The sequence below is a fragment of the Propithecus coquereli genome, unplaced genomic scaffold (assembly GCF_000956105.1).
Source record: "Propithecus coquereli isolate 6110/MARCELLA unplaced genomic scaffold, Pcoq_1.0 Scaffold68, whole genome shotgun sequence".
Taxonomy (NCBI): Eukaryota; Metazoa; Chordata; class Mammalia; order Primates; family Indriidae; genus Propithecus; species Propithecus coquereli.
Genome location: NW_012152840.1, coordinates 2,871,572 through 2,892,414, shown reverse-complemented (window position 1 = coordinate 2,892,414; position 20,843 = coordinate 2,871,572). Strand labels below are relative to the sequence as shown.

The 20,843-nt window shown below is 36.8% G+C and overlaps 1 protein-coding gene across 2 annotated transcripts; it reads right to left on the bottom strand.

Annotated features, from left to right (window-relative positions):
- On the bottom strand, nt 1-19,548 carry RNF146 (ring finger protein 146). 2 transcript variants are annotated; one of them, XM_012660861.1, is made up of 4 exons: nt 19,198-19,548; nt 4,912-5,021; nt 3,256-3,381; nt 1-1,271 (listed from the first exon to the last, which is right to left on the bottom strand). In XM_012660861.1, exon 4 carries the CDS (start codon nt 1,268-1,270, stop codon nt 197-199), a length of 1,074 nt encoding a protein of 357 aa, XP_012516315.1. In that variant the 5' UTR covers nt 1,271; nt 3,256-3,381; nt 4,912-5,021; nt 19,198-19,548; the 3' UTR covers nt 1-196. The 2 variants fall into 2 exon arrangements, with proteins under 2 accessions (XP_012516315.1, XP_012516314.1); XM_012660860.1 differs by lacking the exon at nt 3,256-3,381 and having other exon boundaries at nt 19,367-19,463.
- Between the last annotated feature and the right edge of the window lie 1,295 nt (nt 19,549-20,843).

Sequence of the window (20,843 nt, the reverse complement as noted above, 5' to 3'; positions counted from 1 at the left end):
AACACACAAATTCCTTACATTAAATAAATTTCTCTCAACAGAGACATGTTAGACATTTTAATTATAAGTCTATCCTTCCCATACCCCTTTCCCACCCCAATTCCCAAAATGCACTACTAGGGATGAGTATAATGTTATGTGGGCAGAAATTTACAGATAACCCTTTCAACATTAAGCATGGAGTTAAAGACTTTATTTAAACTTCAGTTACTGTACACTGTCCATCAGGCCTTCTAGATCTGACACTGACTGTCCCACCCCCTGCTACTGATCGATCAGTTCCTGATCGATCTGATCGATCAGGTACTGTCTGATTTGCATTAGGAATCAGAAGTCTCTGTTGGGTCAAGGAGTGCTGTGCAACAACCGCAGATACATCCTCACTATCACTACTGGCATCTGATTCGGTTTCTTCAATGGAGGTGTCTGGTGCCGGTACCCTGCCTGAAGATGGTGATTCATGATCTTCTTCTCCTTCCCCCCTATGACTCCTTTCAGCTATGTTGTCTCCACTGAGTTGTAAATGAGCAAAAGAGTCTTCCAGAGAAGTGCTTGCATCAGGGGATGGGGTTGCAGGGCTTGTTAACTGACCATCTACTGACGTTAGAGGCCTTACAGAAGAAGACACTAGAGGCTGAACAGAAGCTCCACTCTGTGCTGATACACTGTCCGCTCCATCAGCAGAGCTCTCTCTTGCTAGGTTTACAGTATTAGCATCACAGTCTAGCCTAAGTCCAGCTACTCCCTTCTTTGGTATATCTATTATATCTCGCTTAATCTTCCTGCGACGTCCATGTTCATTTCTCCTATATTGAACCATATTTTCAAGATCAGCAACATATAGAAACCCAGCAATTAACATTTCAGTGTTCTTTTTACCTTTGGAAAAAGCATCTTCCAGCTCTCTACTAGTGCGCTCATCATACTGCCACCACCCATTTCTTCCTTCATAATACCATGCATATTCACCATTTCCTCTACTTGCTGCCTTGAGTTCTTCTGGTGACAGCAAGGTTGGCTTGTCAAGAAAATCCTCGGGAATTTCTTGTCGACAAAGGGCACACCGCTTTCCAAGCCAGGAAGCTCCCTTTACACACAGATAGCAGAAAACATGCTTACAGGGCAGACTGACTGGGTGAACACATGTTTGCAGACAAATGGCACATTCAGGGACGGTTAGAGAAGGTGTAGTATTAGAACAAGACTCATTTGCTTTCCTGTTCGTAGGAAGCATGTTTATTGAGTGATCAATTTCACCACAGCCAGCCATCCTAAGAAAATAAGAAAAAATACATGTCATATTAAAATCATGTTTTAATCCTTTCACTATCTTATTAAATAATTCAGAAAACATATATGCTTTAAATGCAAGCCACACCCTAGACAATGGGGAGCAAAAGATAAAAGTAGAGACAAAAACTGTGTGTGTGTGTAGAAATCTTTTTGATCTGTGTTTGTGTGTCATCAGTTTTTACTTGCAGGGGGCAATGAAGCACACAAATGTTAAGCAAAAAAAACAAAAACAAAAAAAACCCAAGGTATAGATTTTAAATAAAGATACCATCTCTACTCATAGAATTTGTAGGACAAAACTAAATACGAAGATTTAAAAATGTACAATCCATTCTAGACTGACTTTACAATCAGTCTGGAAAGCAGTTTGAGCAATAGAAAACAGCTAAAAATAATTCAGATTATAATTACAGAAGGCAACAACTTTTACAGCCTTTTAGGATATTACTATGGTAATTTTAGAAATATTACCATATATTAATACGCTTTTGGTATTTGACAAGTAGAACATCTGAAATTAAGACTAAAGCTGAAATCCTAGAAGTTCCCCATCTCTGCTGTATACTAAAAATACTGGTTCAACCAGGCATTTCTGTCATACTTGACCATTTCCTCTATGTAAAAAAACTCTCTTCTATGGCTTTTTTGTTACTGTTGCCTTTTTTTATTTTTCTAAACCATATTCTCTTCTCGCTATACTCTTTCAACATGATCTCATCTATTCTCATGGCTTCAATTATTACCTATATAACAGGTGACTCACAAATTAGTATAACTAGCCCAGACCTCTCTTTTCAGCCATGGACCTATTTCTAAATTGCCTATTTTAAATCTTTTCTAGGATGTCTTGAACATGACAAAAACTGAATTCATGATATGCTTCCTTCTTAGTTGCTCCCTAACCCTCCCACCTACCCAGCTCTGACCCTGTGACACCACTATCCTTCTGCTTATACAATCCAGAAATCCAGCCTGGAAATAGCCATTCTCCTACCTCTCCCCATCCAAAACATCAGCAAGTAGTATCAATTTTATCTCCTAAATATCTCCTGAATCCATCTATCCATCTCTACCCTTCCCTAGCCACTAAGCAAACATTGCTTATTTAATTACTACTTATGCCCTTTAACTAGTCAGCCACACCCCTTGCTTAAAAAGTTGATTTTAGGATAAAAACCAAAATCTCTAAGAGGATCTATACACCCTGCACAGTCTGGACCCTACCTCCCACGCCAGCCTCATCACACATCAAACTTCCCCTTGATCAGGCTTCTAGCCACACTGGCTACCCCCTCCAGTAATAGCTTTTCTCTATGTTACACTTCCTCCTTACCTCCTGCCTTCCACATGCCCCCCAATGGGCAAACTACTACCATGACTACATCAAATCACGCTATTAACTATCATGTGCTCCTCATTCCTTATCAGAATTGCAATGTTACACTTATTTATGTGATTATTTTGTTAATGTCAATCTTTGCTAATGTGCTTTTACAAAGGCAGGGAACAGGTCACTTTTGGCTTATCTCTGTATTTTCATACAGGATCTGGCAGATAGAGAACACTATTTGCTAAGAAAATGAACGTGTTTTCCCAGACAATAACATCAATACATCATGGTATTACATAATATATATTTGGGTTTTATTTCATTTTAAATAATTTGAAATTAGACCATCTGGCTGATAAAAACTTTTTATTAAGCATATACTTGTACATACCTTGGGGATGTAAAGAAAATTCTGTCAGTGCACTTACAGATTGGCCCCGTAGAAGCACACTGAAGAATTACATAATGAAAAGCTGCAGCGAGCCAAGGGAAAAAAGGTAACTTGCCTTACTGCAGCTGTTATACAGTGAAACTAATGTTAGACAAGAAATCTGAAAACCTGAGTTTTGGGCCCTCTTATTAATTACGTGCTCTTATGCACTCCATTAAACCCTTAGTCTAAATTTCTTTACCTGCAAATCAGAGTTTACAGAGTTCAGGTAAGAATGGCAAAAAAATGTTTTGTAATTGCTAAAGCTCCATAAATGTTACCATCACATAAGATCAAGGGACAAAATGACATGAATATCAAAATTGCCCTTGAAGAGGAGGGAGAAAAAAAGACAAGATATGTCAAATTGGATGTATCAAGCTTAAACACTGACATAAAATTTGATTTTGTGATTTTATTTTGTGATTAAATTCAAAAATCCAAGTAGAACAACCAGTAAGCCTTACTGGTTGTCATAATATCACAAGTACTAAATAAACGTTCATTCCCTTTACTTAATTTGAAGTGTCTTTCTCCTACCCTACTTTCCCACATAGGATTATTCCCTGGCTTTTGTAAAATGCCTTGATGTGTAGGCAAGCCATAACCTTCCCCCGCTCATTCCCTTGGCTTGAAAAATATTTCCGAGTTTTCTTCAGTTGTTAAAATTCTACTCATTTTTTGAGGCCAACGTAAAAGTTCTTCTGTTCACTTCATTCCATCAGATGGAATTAATCTCTTCCTCCTCTCAGTTCCAACAGCATTTTATTGTTACATCAATAGTGTATCTGTCCTGCTGTTTGTTAATTACGTACGTGTCTCACTTACTAGCTCCTAGACTATCTGACCTATAAGACTTAAAAAAATGTAGATAAATAAATGCATGGGATTGAATAAAAGATATTATGTATTTGTCCCAATTTTAAAGAAAAATCCTTACTGTTACCTTTTTTTTTTAATCAAATTCTCAACACTGAATAAGAATGATACAGTCATACTTTTAATGAGAGTATATAATCAGAGTGTCATATTGGAAAAGTAGATAGTAAAACTTTTATGTCTAACTGGGAAAATGTAAAATAGTATCTATCAGGGTCATTCTTTGGTCCAATAATTTAAACACTATAATCACTGAAACTTTAGAAGTCAGTAAAATATTCACTGCATTTCTCATAAGTGACATCAAATTGCATAGTGTTCAAATTAATTTGCAAAATAGAAATATGATGTTCACTGTGGGAAAATGTTGCATCAATAATACAATGAAGTTCAATATGGACGAGTTCAAGGCAGTGTAATCGTTTAAAGCATATTACACAAAGACTAAATGATAAAAAGCACAAGTAGTAAAACTGAGGATAACAGAGAATCAATTATGAATAAAAAGCAGTAACATACTAAATTTTTAAAATTCAATTATGGTATAAAGAAAGTCCTTTAATTTAGTGAAAACAAGTTTTTAGTAACTAGTGTTTTTATAACCCAGAAGTCTCTCTTATTTCTAAAAGCTGATACACTATCTGCCTAGCTTGGTTATTTAAGTAAATTACTATGTAAAGAAAAGGTAGAATCTAGAGGACCTAAAGATCGTGCCAGTTTTTTAGCTTTGTATAAGCAAATTCCTGTCTTCAGTTTCACTTCTTATAGAGATTTTTCCCTTCAAGACGACTCTTGGAAATCTACATTAACGATAATTTAACATGAATGAAATTGTTAACTGAATAAAGTATCTATAAGTCAATAGAAAATGCTTATTGTGTATAAATAAACTAAATATGACAGATACTTGATTTATTATATTTTATACCAATCCACTTAATTTACTGCAGCTTTGGAAAAACCATAGTGCTACACTTACATTTCTATTACAGATCCCACATATGCCTGCCACAAAAATAAAGCATCTTCTTCACCAGCAGCCAGCCAGCTTGCAGTATTATCTCTTCCACTGCTGGTTCATTCTTGTTGCTGCAAAAGAAAAAAATTCCAACATCAACTTCTTTACAGACTAAGATCAACCGAATTAGTCAATTATGTACAATCCTTTAACAAAATTCAGTGGCAAATTTTATCTTAGAAGTGACAAAAAATCAAGACAAAGATGTCTGCTTTCACCACTGCTATTCAATACTACTGTAAATTCTAACAGAGCGATTAGATTGGAAAAAGAAATAAAAGGCATACAAATTGGAAAGGAAGAAGTAAAACTATTTCTATTCTCCCTATATAGAAAATCCCAAAGAATTCCCAAAAAAGCTATTAATAATAAACAAATTCAGCAAATTTGCAGGTTATAAATTCAACACACACAAAAAAATCAGCTGTGTTTTGATACACTAAGAGTTAACAATCCAAAAAGGAAATCAAGAAAGCAATTCCATTTATAATCATATCTAAAGGAATAAAACAGCAGGGAATCAACTTAACCAAGGAGGTGAAAGACTTGTAACATTGAAACTATAAAACATTACTGAAAGAAACTAAAGGAGAGCTAAGTAAATAGAAAGACAACTGGTGTTCATGGATTGGAAGACTTAACATGTTAAGATGACAATAACACCCAAAGTGATCTACAGATTCAATATAATTCCTATCAAAATTCCAACAACCTTTTTTGCAGAAAGACCAATCCTCAAATTCTTATGGAATTGCAAAGGGCCCCAAATAACTCAAACACTATTGAAAAAGAAGAAAAAAGTTGAAGAGCTCAACACTTCCCAATGTCAAAACTTACTAAAAATCTACAGTAATCAAGACAGTGTGGTAATGGCATTATGACAGACAAATATACCAACGGTATAGAATTGAGACTCCAGAAATAAATCCATATATCTAGAGCCAACTGAGTTTTAAAAGGGTGTCAAGTCCATTAAATGGGGAAAGATCAGTCTCCAACAAATGCTGGGATAGCTGGATTTCCACATGTAAAAGAAAGAAGTCAGACTTCTACCTTACACCACATATAAAAAAAGTTAACTCAAAATAGATCAATGACCTAAATGTAAGAAGCAAAACCTTAAAACTTTTAGAAAACACACAGGGGCAAATCTTCATGACCTTGGATTTGGCAATAGATTCCTAGATATGACATCAAAAGCACAAGAAACAAAACAAATGGATAACTGGACTTTATAAAAATAACTTTTGTATAACAAAACAAATTTTCAAAAAGGTTAAAAAGACAACCTACAGAATGGGAGAAAATGTGTGCAAATCATATATTTGATAAGGGTTTAATATCCAGCACATACAAAGAACTCCTACAACTCAACAAGACAACCCAATTAAAAAGTGAGCAAAGAACTTGAATAAACATTTCTCCAAAGAAGATATATAATTGGCCAATAAACACACAAAAAGATGCTGTGCTAAAGATATATCTATTAGGAGGGCTATAATTTTTTTAAAAAAGAGAAAAAGTGTTGGAAGGATGCAGAGAATTTGGGCCCTCAAACACTGCTGGTGGGGATGTAAAATAGTGTAGCTGCTATGGTTAACAATTTGGTGGTTCCCAAAAAAGTTAAACATATAAATACTACATAGCAACTCCACTCCTACGTATATACTAATAGAATTGAAAACAGGGACTCAAAACGATACTCAAACACCAATGTTCACTGCTGAAATATTAGTCAAAAGGTGGACACAAGTCAACAAATGAATGGATAAACAAAATGTATACAAATACAACAGCATACTATTCAGAAATAACAAGGAATGAGTTCTATTATGTGCTACAACATGGATGAACCATGAAAACCTTATACTAAATGAAAGAAGCCAGACACAAAGAGACAAGTGTCATATAATTCCACTTAGATGAAATATCAAGAATAGGTAAATTCATAGAAACATAAAGTATGAAAGGTTATCAGGGGCTGGGAAAAGAGAATGGGGTGTTATTGCCTAACGGGTACAGAGTTTCTAATGATGAAAAAGTTGTGGAAATATTAGGTTATTAAGTATGAAATGTCCAATTTCCTAAAATACTAAGTTTGACAGTTGATATTTCTGACATTTCACTTTACCATTTCTTGTTTTATTTTTATCATGAAGATACATCCTCATTCTTTCAAATGCATGGTTTGCCTTGTGATCATCTTTCAAAATTTTTTTTTGATTTTTGTGAAATCACAGATAAGTCAAAAATTCGTGTTATTTTCAAACATGAGTTCTGTTGTGGAACCAATGCTACGCGGACAGCTCAAAATATCAACTCTTTGGAAAGCATGTGGCTAATTAACACACAATACATAGATGGTTTGAGAAGTTCCATTATGGTGATTTGAATCTTAAAAATAGTCACTTGGGTGACCTGAGATCAGGTGGATAACGAGCTGAAAGCTGTAGTGGAAGTGAATCATCTCAACCTATACGTGAATTAGCAAGGTTTGACGTTACTATTCCAATAATATTGGACCACTGGAAACAAATGAGCAAGGTAAACAAGCTGGATAGATGGATATATCACATGAATTAAATGAGTATCAGAAGAGAAATTGTCTCAAAGTTTGCCTTTGTTTGCTGTCAAGACCTAAAGGCGAACCATTTCTACACCACATTGTTAAGTGTGATGAGAAATGGATTCTTTTTGACAGTCACAAGCTTTCGGCACAATGGTTGGATAAAGATGAAGTGCGGAAACACAGTCCAAAACCCAACAGTCATCAAAAAAAACTAATGGTGTCTGGTGGTCCAGCGCTGGTATTCTCCACTACAGTTTCATGAAACCTGGTCAATTGATTACAGCATATGTCTACTGCAACCAATTGGATGAAATGATGAGGACGCTTGTGATTAGGCTGCCAAGACTGGTCAACAGAGACACACCAATCCTCTTGCAAGACAACATTCGACCACATGTCGCACAAACAACACTGCTCAAACTACAGAGGCTGGACTTGGAAACTCTCTGTCATCTGCCATATTCACCAGACCTTGCACCAATGACCACCACTTCCTCCAGGTGTTGGACCACTTCTTGAAAGGAAAAATATTCAATTCTCAACAACTGTGGAAAATGCCTTTCGTGATTTCATAGTCACTTGCTCTCCAGGCTTCTGGCTGCTGACATACACAAGCTACCATTAAGATGGCAAAACTGTGTCAATAGTTTAGGCACATACTTTGATTAACTGTACTGCTTCTGTTTGAGATATAATAAACTAAATTTTGATTCAAAATTGGACATTTCTTATTTAATAATCTATGGTGGTGATGGCTGCACAACATTGTAAATAAAATTAATCACAATGAATTGTACACTTAAAAGTGATTAAAATGGTAAATTTTATGTTACTTATATTTTATCAAGCACCATCCAAAATACCATTCAGTCATTAATCTTCTTTCTTCTCATTATTTCCTCCTCCTACTTTGCTATGCCCACTCCAGGAGGCACATCATATTACACAGAACTTACTTGGAATCAAGCACCCATAATAACTAAAGAGATGACAGACCTCACGGTAAAGACAAGATAGGAGAGACTTGAATCTTCTTTCAGTTCCATGTGCCCCTGACAGCATAGGCATCTTTCTCCCTAAGGTATCCAAGAGTCTAGTGTTTAAAGATAAATATTTTCAATGCCATATGTGGCCTCTAAATACAAGCTGACTTATCCCACCAAATGTTTAACAGAATAATGTTTCAAAATCAGAGAGCTTTCAACAATAACAGACTAAACAAGGTTTCTAAGTCACCTGGCTTTTTGTTTTACTCTGACTTTAGATGATATGGACCCCTGTTCTGACTTTTCTCCCAACCTTTTCATTTTATCCTCTAGGTTCCTACTACTTCAATGGTGTCACAGAAGACCTCATTCATTTCCCTCCTGCAGCCTACTCAAACCAGAAACTACACACCCATACACTTCCTATCTCCAAGACAGAGGGGACATTCTACTGTTCTAGTATCATTCCTTATTCTTTATAATCTCTACCATTGGCCACAACATACTCCACAATGCCCTACAGCTGTTCTCGCTCAACCTTTACATTGACTTCATCTTTTCACTACTGATCATTCTCTTCACCTTAACTCCTGACATCACTATGAGCCTACTTAAATATCCTTGAGAGTGAACCATCCAACGTCTATCTCAGAGGTTCCCAAACTTGCCCCAATGTCTATTCATCAGAATCACTGAAGTTGCTTGTTAAAAATACACATTCTCAGGTTCTCATTCCTAGAGATTCTAGGCCATAGTAGACATAAACCCAGGAATCTCACTCCAGGTGACACTGATGCAGGTAATCAATCATATACAATGTGAGAAACACTGTTGTCAATTTTCAGTTCCTACAATCCTAAATTCAATGAGGTTCATCTCTCCAGGAACAAAATATCATGGCCACATTTGGAACTGTCACCTCAAACTGCTGCTTCCATGAAATCTAAATCCCACTCTAACATCACAAGCTGTGGTCCTTCCAGCTCACTCCCTCATTCCCACACCTGCTCTTTAATTTCCTGGGTACCTCCAGTCTCTTGACTATTCCCTTTTCTTTATGCAGTCGTGATCTCATTTCCCTTTCTGCCCAATAGGGAACCCAATCATTTAAACTTCTTTCTTAACAGAACCCTTGCCTACCTTGTATCTTTGTCTCTCATCTAAACACACACTCCACAAACCCCCATTTCAGCATGATTCTTGCAGTATGACATCTCAGCTTCAAGGCTTTAACAACTTAGTGTTAATGGAGAAAAAGAAGAAATATTTTCTCACCACCCACCCACCCACCTCCCCATACAAACCTCCCACCAAACAACCATATCAAATTCTGTCAACTTACATACCTAATTCCTTTGGAATATATCCTGTACTCTCTACCCATTAATGGTGTCCTAGTTTAGACCAATATGATCTTTCACTTGTACTACTATTGAGCCTAACTATCTTGCTTTAGTATCCACCCTCAAATTCATTCGCTAAGCCTCTGAGTGATATTTAAAGGCAAAATGGATAATGTTCTTTCCATATTTAAAGCCCAATATTGGCTTCCCAGCCTATACGATAAAGACAAGGCACCTCGGGACAACATTCAAAATCCTTAAAGATCTGAACCCTAAATAACTCTCTAGGCTTATTTATCTCTGACAACTACCCTTACAGATTAATACTCTAGTTATAGCAAATTACTCGTAGTCCTCCAAACCTTCCTTTGTATCCTGTCTGGTATAGCCTGTTCTTTTATAGCTTACGAATGTCCATTTGTTCTTCAATATTTCACACAGGAATGGTCATCCCTACCATTTTCTCTGAATAACTCTGAAAGTTAATTGTTTCTTCCTCTATATTTTGTATATTTTTCTATTACTAAACTTATCACATGCACTGACATCATTTGTCTGTGAAGCCTGACTCTTCTATTAAACCATGAGCCCTCAGAAGATAGGAACCATTTTTACATCTCTAAGTGGCTAGTAAACTGCCAATTAATTTCCATTGATTTGAACTGGTATTTGTTGGATAACTGAAAAATTAACTTTCTAAAGTAACCATTGAGAGAAACAGAGTATCAAAGGCTTAAATTTATTTACTCACATAACACATTTGAGTTCTAATCATAAACAAGGCATCCAGCTGGAAGCTACAAGCTATATAATATTTAAATTCTAGTCCTTTTTTTAAAATTTAAAATCTAAAGGAGTTCCTATATTTACAAATTTAAGATTCAAGCCATCTTTGTACCTTTTGGCAAGCACATCATTTACCCAACTATTGTTCAGTGGCAACTAATTTTCCAGAATGCAGATAAAAATCCAAGCGTAAACCAAAATGGGTTTCTAGACAGCCAAAACAGATTTACAAAGGTCTTTCCACAATAAAGGTTAAGATTCTTCACTAGGATGACCATATAAGACAGCCCGGAATCTGTCCAGTTTGCCCCTTTGTTTCTCAACATGTTCCAGTTTGGAAAATATAGACACACTCTACCCTTTAACTATCACAAAGGTTTCTGGACCATCACTCTAGTCAATTTACTCTTACTTCACCCACAATTCTAAGATGGAGTTTCAGGGTCCACAAACTCCTGCTAGGTGTTGCTACTGGTCACTAGTTTACAAGAATTTTGTTCACTAGCTTACAAGTATTTTAAGACATACCAATCCATCACTTTAATCTCTTACTCCCAGGACATATTTGATTTAATGTTAAAACCTCTAGTCAGAAAGATTTAATTACATTTCTTCTAAAACCTTGTTTGATCAGTTTATACTTTAGTAACTCAGCTGTATAGAAGGTACTGTTTTACTCTTATGAAATACACAGAAATACTTGTTATTATTTCTAATCCCCCTTCTCTCTTATATTTATTTACATATTATGTCTTTAACATACCTCATCTCTTCCCCTCTATTCACTTACTTTATTCAGGTCTTATCCATAAATATTTTATCTCTGAAACAAAAGTTGACACTTAAAGGAATCTAAGTTAGCTGAAGCAAAGTAGCTTCAGAATAATGCATAAAAATTCTCTTTTTAAAAAAAACCCTATTTGGACACCTAAATAAGTTATGAACTTTTTTTTTTTGAGACAGAGTCTGGCTCTGTTGCCCTGGCTAGAGTGCCGTGGCGTCAGCCTAGCTCACAGCAACCTCAAACTCCTGGGCTCAAGCGATCCTCCTGCCTCAGCCTCCCAAGTAGCTGGGACTACAGGCATGCGCCACTATGCCCGATTAATTCTTTCTATATATATTTTTAGTTGTCCAGATAATTTCTTTGTACTTTTAGTAGAGATGGGGTCTCGCTCTTGCTCAGGCTGGTCTCGAACTCCTGACCTTGAGCGATCCACCCACCTCGGCCTCCCAAAGTGCTAGGATTACAGGCGTGAGCCACCGCGCCCGGCCAGTTGTGAACTTTTTAATAAAACTATTTCACATAGTTAAAATAAAGCTATAGTCACAAATATTAAAGTAAAAGTTTTGTTACATATACACTAGGAGAAAAAAGGTGGCAAAAAAAAATTCTAGTTAATGCAAGGGGATGCAGTTTTCTCATTTTGCTTCCCTTACTGGAAGACTAATAATTGAATTCAAGTAATTTATCAATAAAATAGCATAATACCTTGAAAAATCCCTTAACAGATTAAAGAAAAAAGCACACATAAACCATGGAACAGGGACCTATTTACTCAGTAGTACTCAAATAACAGCCAAGCATCTATGAACAAAAGATACTTTCCTTCAACATGAACATTTTGCTTCAATACAAAAAACACCCTTACCCCCACCATCATACACCCCCTCTAGTCTAGCTATGTTTAGCAGTAAACAAAGGTTGTATCAGTGACCATATCCACATTCCAGTATGACCTTTCCTTATATTAATGCCCTTTAAAAAAAATAACAATATTTTAGCCTGATATTTCTTCAATTTTTCTGGTCTAAGGTAATTTCTAGGACTCTCTTAGAAATGCCTTCCTCTAATTTTCAAAATCTTCATGATTTCATTTCTTCCTCCAAAGATCTTTAACTGAACCTTGAACATGCCTTGGAACTGTGCCAGTCTACCCTATATTTGTGAATTTTTTTTCCTAAGTATATTGAAAAATTTTTTGGAGATGGTGACAATTTGAAAAACTCACAAACTGTGTAGCCTAGAATTATCCAAAAAATAAATAAGAAAAAGTTATGCCATGAATGCATAAAATATATGAAGACACTGGTCTATTACTACCATAAAATATACCAAGCTATAAAAAGTTAAAATTTATGCAAACACAGGCTGCATAGGGTACCATTAGCAGTTGAGAGAAATGTAAACAAATGTAAAGATGCAGTATTAAATCATAACTGCATAAAATTAACTATACTTCATAGTGTACTACTGTAATTTCATAGCCATGTCCTGTTGCTATTGTGGTGAGCTCAAGTATTGTGAATTTCTGCTTAAAACACCATGTGACACTAATCATCTCCACATAAGCAGTTCTTCTCTCCAGTAAATTATGTATCCCAGTAAAAAGTGATCTCTGAAGGTTCTTCAGCATTTTTCATCACGTTTAATGTAAACTTTGGATAACAACATGGGACCTATATGAAGTTCCACTAGTGATGCTGGAAGTGCTCCCCAGAAGGAGAGAAGAGTCATGACATTTCAAAAAAAAGCTGAATTGCTTGATATGTACCATACACTGAGGTCTACAGCTGCAGTTACCTACCATTTCAGACAGATGATTCAACTTATAAACAAATTATGTAAATTTTACAGGATTGATAAATACAGTACTGTAAATATATTTTTTCTTCCTTATGATTTTCTTAATATTTCATCTAGCTTACTTTAGTGTAAATATATAACACATATAATATACCTAATTTGTGTAATGGACTGTATATTGGTAGGACTTCTGATCAAGAGTAGGCTATTAGTAGTTAAATTCTTTTTTTTTTTTAATTATTTTTTTTCTGGTCCTTCTCAGGCAAAGTAGTTAAATTCTGAGAGAGTCAAAACTTATACTCTGGCAGGGCTCAGGCCTGTAATCCCATCACTTCGGAAGGCCCAAGCCAGAGGATCGCCTGAGGCCAAGAGTTCAAGACCAGCCTGGGCTACATAGCGACCCATCTCTACAAAAAATAAGAAAAATTAGCCAGGCGTGGTGGTGTGCGCCTATAATCCCAGCTACTCAGGAGGCTAAAGTGGGAGGATTAGGTGGGAGAATCCTCCCACCTTAGATAAGACTGAACTCCAGGAGTTCAAGATTACAGTGAGCTTATGATTGTGCCACTGTATTCCAGCCTGGGTGATGACAGGGTGAGAGCCTATCTCTAAGTAAAAAACAAACAAACAAACAACACTTATACTCAGATTTTCTACTGTGCAGGGGGTTGGCACCGCTAACTCCATGCATTGTTCAAGGGTCAACTATACTATCCTATTATCTTAGAACATTCTTAAAATTATTTCACTTTTAATTATGTATTATCTCTCAAAAATACATTTGTAAAAATACATAATTTGGCTCTTCTAGATCAAGATTTAGCAATACCACCCTACCAAAAAAGTAACTCCAGTTAAAAGCAGACAAAAAACTTTAGAGGTGGAAACAGGAATCCTGCAGTATCCCTACCCTAAGAAAGCACGACACATACAACTTTAGTAAATCTTGCAAGCTATGGTGATTTTTTCAATTTCTATACCCTACAGATAATTTTCAAAGCAGAGACTAAATGAATAATAAAGGTTGGGGAAGGAAATGGACTAGAACTTACATAGTAATCTAGGTCCTAGCTATGCAAACAAACTGTGGCCTCCAACCAGCAATATCAGCATTACCTGGAAGTTCCTCGCAAATGAAAATCTGAAGCTCCACCCTAGACATACAGAATCAGATCTCCAGGTGATTCATTTGTATATTAAAGTTGGTGAAGCACTATCAAACCCCGTATATCACTGAATCCTCAAAATAACCCTGTGAAATTTCCTAGTTTACAAATGAGAAAACTCAAACTCAGAAAGTTAAATAACTTACCAAAGTCACAAAGGCATGAACATTGGGAAATGGGATTCAAACTCAAGTATATGTTTAAAAAATCCTTTCTACAATGTATTGTCTCTCAGGGAAAAGGTTTAGAAAAGCATTATCTAACAGAAAATATGATGCAAGCCACATATTTCAAATTTTCTATTAACCGCATTAAGAATAATAAAGGTAAAATTAATTTCAATAATATATTTTATTTAATCCAATGCATCTACAATATTACCATTTCAATGTGTATTCAATATAAATAATGTGATATTTTACATTCTTGTGTGTATACTGTTTGAAATCCAGTGTATATTTTACACTTATACCACATTCAATTGAGACTGGCAACATATCAAGTGCTCAATAGCTCCATGTGACTAGTGGCTACTCCACTGGACAATGCAGGTCTAGAATGTCTTGCATATTAGTCTTTTTTTAACACAAAACTGATAAGTTACTACAGGTATTGCTGAATAGAGAAAATGAACACCATGTTAATTTACCCAGACGTTTACTAAATACATATCAAAAAGAAAATTGCATATTCTGTTGTAAGCAAAATTATAGGTTTAGATGTGCCCAATTTTGCCAAGCTGACCATCAACTATAATCTCTGAGAATTATACAGTTGATCCTTGAACAAAGTTGGGAGGTCAGCGGTGCCCACTTCCTGTACAGTTGAAAATTCCTGTATAACATTTGACTACCCCAAAACTTTATTACTGATAGCCTACTGTTGACTGGAAGCCTTACCGATAGATAGATATATAACATAAACAGTTAAGTAACACATATTTTGTATGTTACACATGTTACACACTGTACTCTTACAATAAAGTAAGCTAGAAAAAAGAAGATGTTATTACAAAAACATTTGGAATAGGAAGGAAGGAAGATATATTTACTATTCATTAAGTGGAAGTAGATCATCGTAAAGGTCTTCATCCTCATGGTCTTCATGTTGAGTAGGCTGAGGAGGAGGAGGAGGAAGAGGAGGGGCTGGTCTTGTCTCAGAGGTGGCAGACGCAGAAAAAAAATCCTTGTATAAATGGACCCACACAGTTCAAACCTGAGCTGTTCAAGCGTCAACCATAATGAAAATTGGGCACAAAATAGAGCACACATGTAATACTCGGAACAGTAATGTGAAGAAGACCTAAGAAAACTTCTATATTACTTGAAACCACAGGTTTCTAAAAAGTGAGGAGAGAAGGGTGCTTTTATTTTAACCAAAAGGAAAATTTAAGATAGAGCAGTGTAATTTTAACTACGGTTCAGAATTAATTTGGCAAACATAAATAATTCAAACATACATAATCCCTGCTATAATAAATGACTTATAGATTATACACAAATTCAATATGATGTTCTATCAATAAGATAACATAAAAAGAGAAAAGATTTGAAACTAAATTAGATACTTTGCCTCCTTAACAATTCTGGAGGAAAAAAAAAGTGAGAGGCGAAATGTAAAAATAAATAAAGGGGTTTAGAGATTATCACTGAATTTAAGGCTTAACTCACTTAACCAAGTAAATACAAAATAAATCTAACTGAAAGTGAAGTAATACTGTACTATTTATAATTTGTAACCACTCAACAAATTCATGCTTCTACCTTTCAAGTCAAGTCACAAGCTCAAAAAAAGTCAACTTTTTTTCAGATTCAAATAAATGGTTATCTTTAATCAAAGAAAAAGATGTGCATGTACCATTAATATAAAATACATATAAATAAAAACAATAAATAAAAAACAAAACACAAATGTCAAATTGTAAATATTTGAAGATTTCCTGGTTTTTTTCCCCAATTAACAGCTGTTTAATAGTTTTTACCCTTTATTAAAAATACACAAAATAGAAAATGTTCTATATAAAAGCTCTCAGTGACAAAAAAAAAAAAAAAGAACTTCAAACATTCCAACTTTTCGTGTACAACTCAAAACAACAAAAAAAAGATAAAGACCAGAAAAGGAGTAGAGAGACCAGGTGTGATTTAGCATTTATCAGATACATCTTAATATTTCTTAAGAAACAGTCCCAAATTGAGAGATGTAACTAAATGCCCTAATGTTTCCATTTTTAGCCTTCATCATCCCCTGTTAAAAATCAGCTTACAAAAAGTATAGGTTATACTTGGAAACAAGTCTTCAGTCAAAATTCATTTCAACTAAAGGGGTTCAATATTCTATATTTTAAAGAATTACTTCCCTTAAAAAACAATTAGTGTATGGCAATTTACTTACTGCTCCTACAATCTTCATATTTAAGCATTGAACCTTTAAATTTCCCCTAAAAAATTTTTAAAAATGTGGGCTTTGCATTTTATTTAAAAAAAACCCATTAGTTGTAAATATGAACTAATATTGTCTTTTAATCATATCAAACTTAGAAGTTTCATGGCCAGCAACCATTTCATAAATAAGAGAGGCTCTTTTGCTAATTATCTGTGTGACCTTAGTCAAGTCATAACTCACACACCTTTGTCATTTCACCCTACTCTATAATTCTAAGCTCTGAATGCTTTAATTAACATTCATTTACCAACGTTTTTGGTTTTAATTAACCCAAAATGTAATAGGCCATGAAAATTAAAAAGGCCACAAGTAAGCACAGATGGTTGTAGCCAAGTGTTAATAAACTGGTTTCCATACCTACAAAGATTGTTCCTAATCCAGCCTGTTGTTTCATAAATTTAGATTCCTTAGGCACAGGAAATCAGACAAGAGAATGAAAAAAGCTTAGCACCTTCTACTACTAAGACTGGAGAAAAATAAGCATTAAAATTCCTAACTGACAGCGTTGTCAGGCATTTCATGCTATTACATAGCTAATACATAAAACAATATTCTCTAAACAGATCAATGTGAAAAGAAAAGATTAATACTTTTTTTTCTTCTAAGTCAAGACATCATTTTGGATCCTTTCAAAAAAAAAAAAAAGTCTGCTCCTTTCTTCTGACAATTCAAGTAGGTGGAAACTAAAGAAAACACTGTATCAGTTGACATGTTTCCTAAAAAAGTTTTTTTTTTCTTCCCCTTGCTAATGACCAAGTATTTGGAGAAAGTTTTCCTGATGACTATAATTCCACCCAGTTCTGAACAACTAGCAATTAACAAAAATCTTCAAATGTATTTTCATTCTGCCCACAACCTACATTGGCCCATTTAAGACATAAATTCTCAATCAAAAACTGGGCTTAACAACATCCTCCACCTTAAGATATACAAGGCCAAACAAACACATCCAAAATTCTATTTTTAGAGTGGCATTCACTCATGTGGCTTTCTCTTTAAAATGAGATTTACTTGACCTATTTTCATGTGTTTTTAGAGCACCCAGACACTCAACACAAAAAATATTTGCTAGTCAAAAAAACAGCAAAGCCAACATCATAAATCCTGTTATTTGTGTGAATCATGTTATTCATGTGTCCTTATATGCCACGTCTTTTAAAAGTCTAAACATAGATTCATTTACTAAAATGTCCTAGGTCTTCCAAATTCTGTGATTTTATACTGCTTTAAATGCCAACGTTATAAGTTCACATCCCATTTGAAAAGTATAAATGGGGGGGCGAGGAGTAAACCCAGTACCTGAAATGTCAATCATACAAAGAACAAAGCGTTTTCTATCATCTCTTGGCTTTCTTCTCACCTCAGTTTTACAGTTTCAATATTACAAAAATATTTAAAAAACAAAATGTTCAAAACTTGAAAAATAAATGCTCACTAAAATGGCACTTAAATAAAAACATACACCAAAATGAATAACAAGAAAAAAACCTAGTTGCCAGAACGTGTGTGCAAACTTACAGTCCTGCAGATTTTACCTAAGGGGAGAACGGTTTCATCGCCACCCTCTCAAAAACAATTTTACAGCCCTTCTCTAGGAGCCTTCAGAAAGTAAACAGCGACAACAATGGAAGACCCTCACTCTTTCAGACGGGATGGAGGATAAGAAGAGAACTCCGCACCCAGCAACCAGAACAAAGCAACAGCCTGGGCTTTTAAGTCGCACGGAGGTTGGGGAGGCTCAACGGGTATTCCAAGAGATCTAACTGTTCGGCGCTTCAACGACCGTCAAAACAAGCAGGAATATGCAGTAATGAGTTTCACTAGGACTAGGTGAAGGGACTGCTCTACTTCGTATTAGGCAAGACCTTGACACTGAGCAGGAGAAGGAAGGAGAGAAGAGAAAGAAGCAGCCAAAGACACTCCGGGAAAAAGACAAGATGCAGACTGTACGCCCTGGGTTCGATCTGACCCAAGGCCCAAAGTGTTTGACTCAAACGGAAACAGGGAGCAGATTACTCCCCCAGTCACCGCCACCCCTAAACCTTGAGGCCAGAAGGTCCCTGGGCAGAGGCCTGACACCACCGCCGAAGGGAAGGAGAGGGACCCGCCTGCCGCCAAAGGCAGCGACGCGGACTCGCGGAAGAGGCTGCGCAGTAATGGCCGCTGCTCCGCCTCTCGCACCCCGACCGAGCCCAGCTCCGGCCGTCGCCCTGGGCAGGGGCTGCGGCACCCGAGGGCAACGCAGAGGCCGTCAGTCTTCTTGCCTGCGACAACAACCAAGGCGGGGGCGGCGGAAAGGGCTGAGCTGTCCCATCCCGCCTCCGCGCGGACAGCCCGAGCCGCGCCAGCCCAAGGGCGTCCATCTACGTACCGGCCCCTGACCCCGCCGCCGCCCCTCTCAGGCCCCAAGCGCAGGGCCGACCCGGAGAGCGTCGCGGCTGGAGGTGACACGGCCATCTGGGCCTCCTCTCCCCGAGTTAGGATACCGGAGTGGCCGGCCTTCACCCTGCCCCCCGCGAGGGCTTCGCCCCGACTCCCACCTCTCCGGCCACAGCCGCGGCCACCTCGCTGTCTTTTTCTCTTCGGCCTCGGAACCCGCAGAGGCCGGGAACGCGCGCGGCCGTCACGTGACCTCCCGGCGCGTCTCGGGGGCGGGGCCGCGCGGAGCGGAAGCCGCACCGCGCACTCGCGAGCTCGCTCCGGAGCGTCCCCGCCCTGTGTCTTTTTCTTCGCTCCGCCCTTGGATCACGGCGCTGCGGGCGCTGCGGGCGCTGCGCGCCTGCGATTTGCCGGGAACCAGCAGTTTCGCTCCCTGGGTTCTTCTAACTGCTTTATATTTTACTTTATTTGTATTAGGCGCTGGAGGCTCTAGTGCAAGTCCACCAGAAAGAGATTCGGAGCGGAGAAAGTAAGAAGCATGTAGGACCATTAGGTAGTAATACTAAAAAATCCAGCTTTCAAACCCACAAGAAGCCCTTGGACGCCTAGCTGAGTTTCAGTTTGAAGATCCCTTAGCAAAAGTACTGTGTGTTCCCTTTTATGAAAAAAGGGGGGCGAAGGAGGAAGAGTACACTAGGACGTTCCAATGTATTCATTCACCTTCTGAATGGTTGAAAAATTTAATCGAAAAGAAATGGATATTACTTTCTTTTTGAACGGAATAGTGCATAAGAAGCTAGAAGAAGAAATCGACATAAGAATCTAAAATTAAAGAAATGGATTATTTTAATTGTGAGCGTGTGTTTTAAAACATCAAAACTCTAGCATTCTTCAATTTCACTTTGGCATGTGCATGGCCGTTTTTAGAACTACGTATTCTTAATTTATAGTAAAATGAAGAGGGTGAAAGAGCGTGCCTTTTATCTTGGAAGGAGTATGTATTTCAACATTATGACAATATTCTTACTTGCAATGATGTTGCATTTTGAGATTTTATTGACTATTTCATTCGGAATTGGAAGTTTTCAGTGTTCTTATATGTGTAGAAACGTGTAAATTTTGTAGTGTTCCCTGAATTCAATGTATTTCAGGGTTCTTATTCATATATATCAATACATAAACCAATCTCTGGAAGAGTACTATCTAATTCAGTGAGGTTCACTCATGTAAACAATACCATTTTTCGTATCACTTTTATAATTGTAGACATATGCTTTGCTTTAAGCTTAGTTCACTTTTATTAGCAACCCAGTTTTACCCTTCTACACAACCCATGAACAGATAATAGCAAAAATTTGATGCGTAAAGATTCCAACTTGAAGAGATAATACTAATATTAACTAACAATGTGTCAGGCGTTGTTCTCAGTGTTTTACACATACATACTCATTAATCCTCATAATAAGCTATGAGGTAGGCACTATTGTTATTCCCATTTTATAGAAACAGACACACAGCTGAGATTTGAATCCAGGCAGAGACTATAAGGGGTCACCTAGTCCGATTCTTCATTTTCCTAATTTTCATCAATTAGAAAATAGATATAACAAGGTGAAATGACTTGCTTAAAGACCTTCT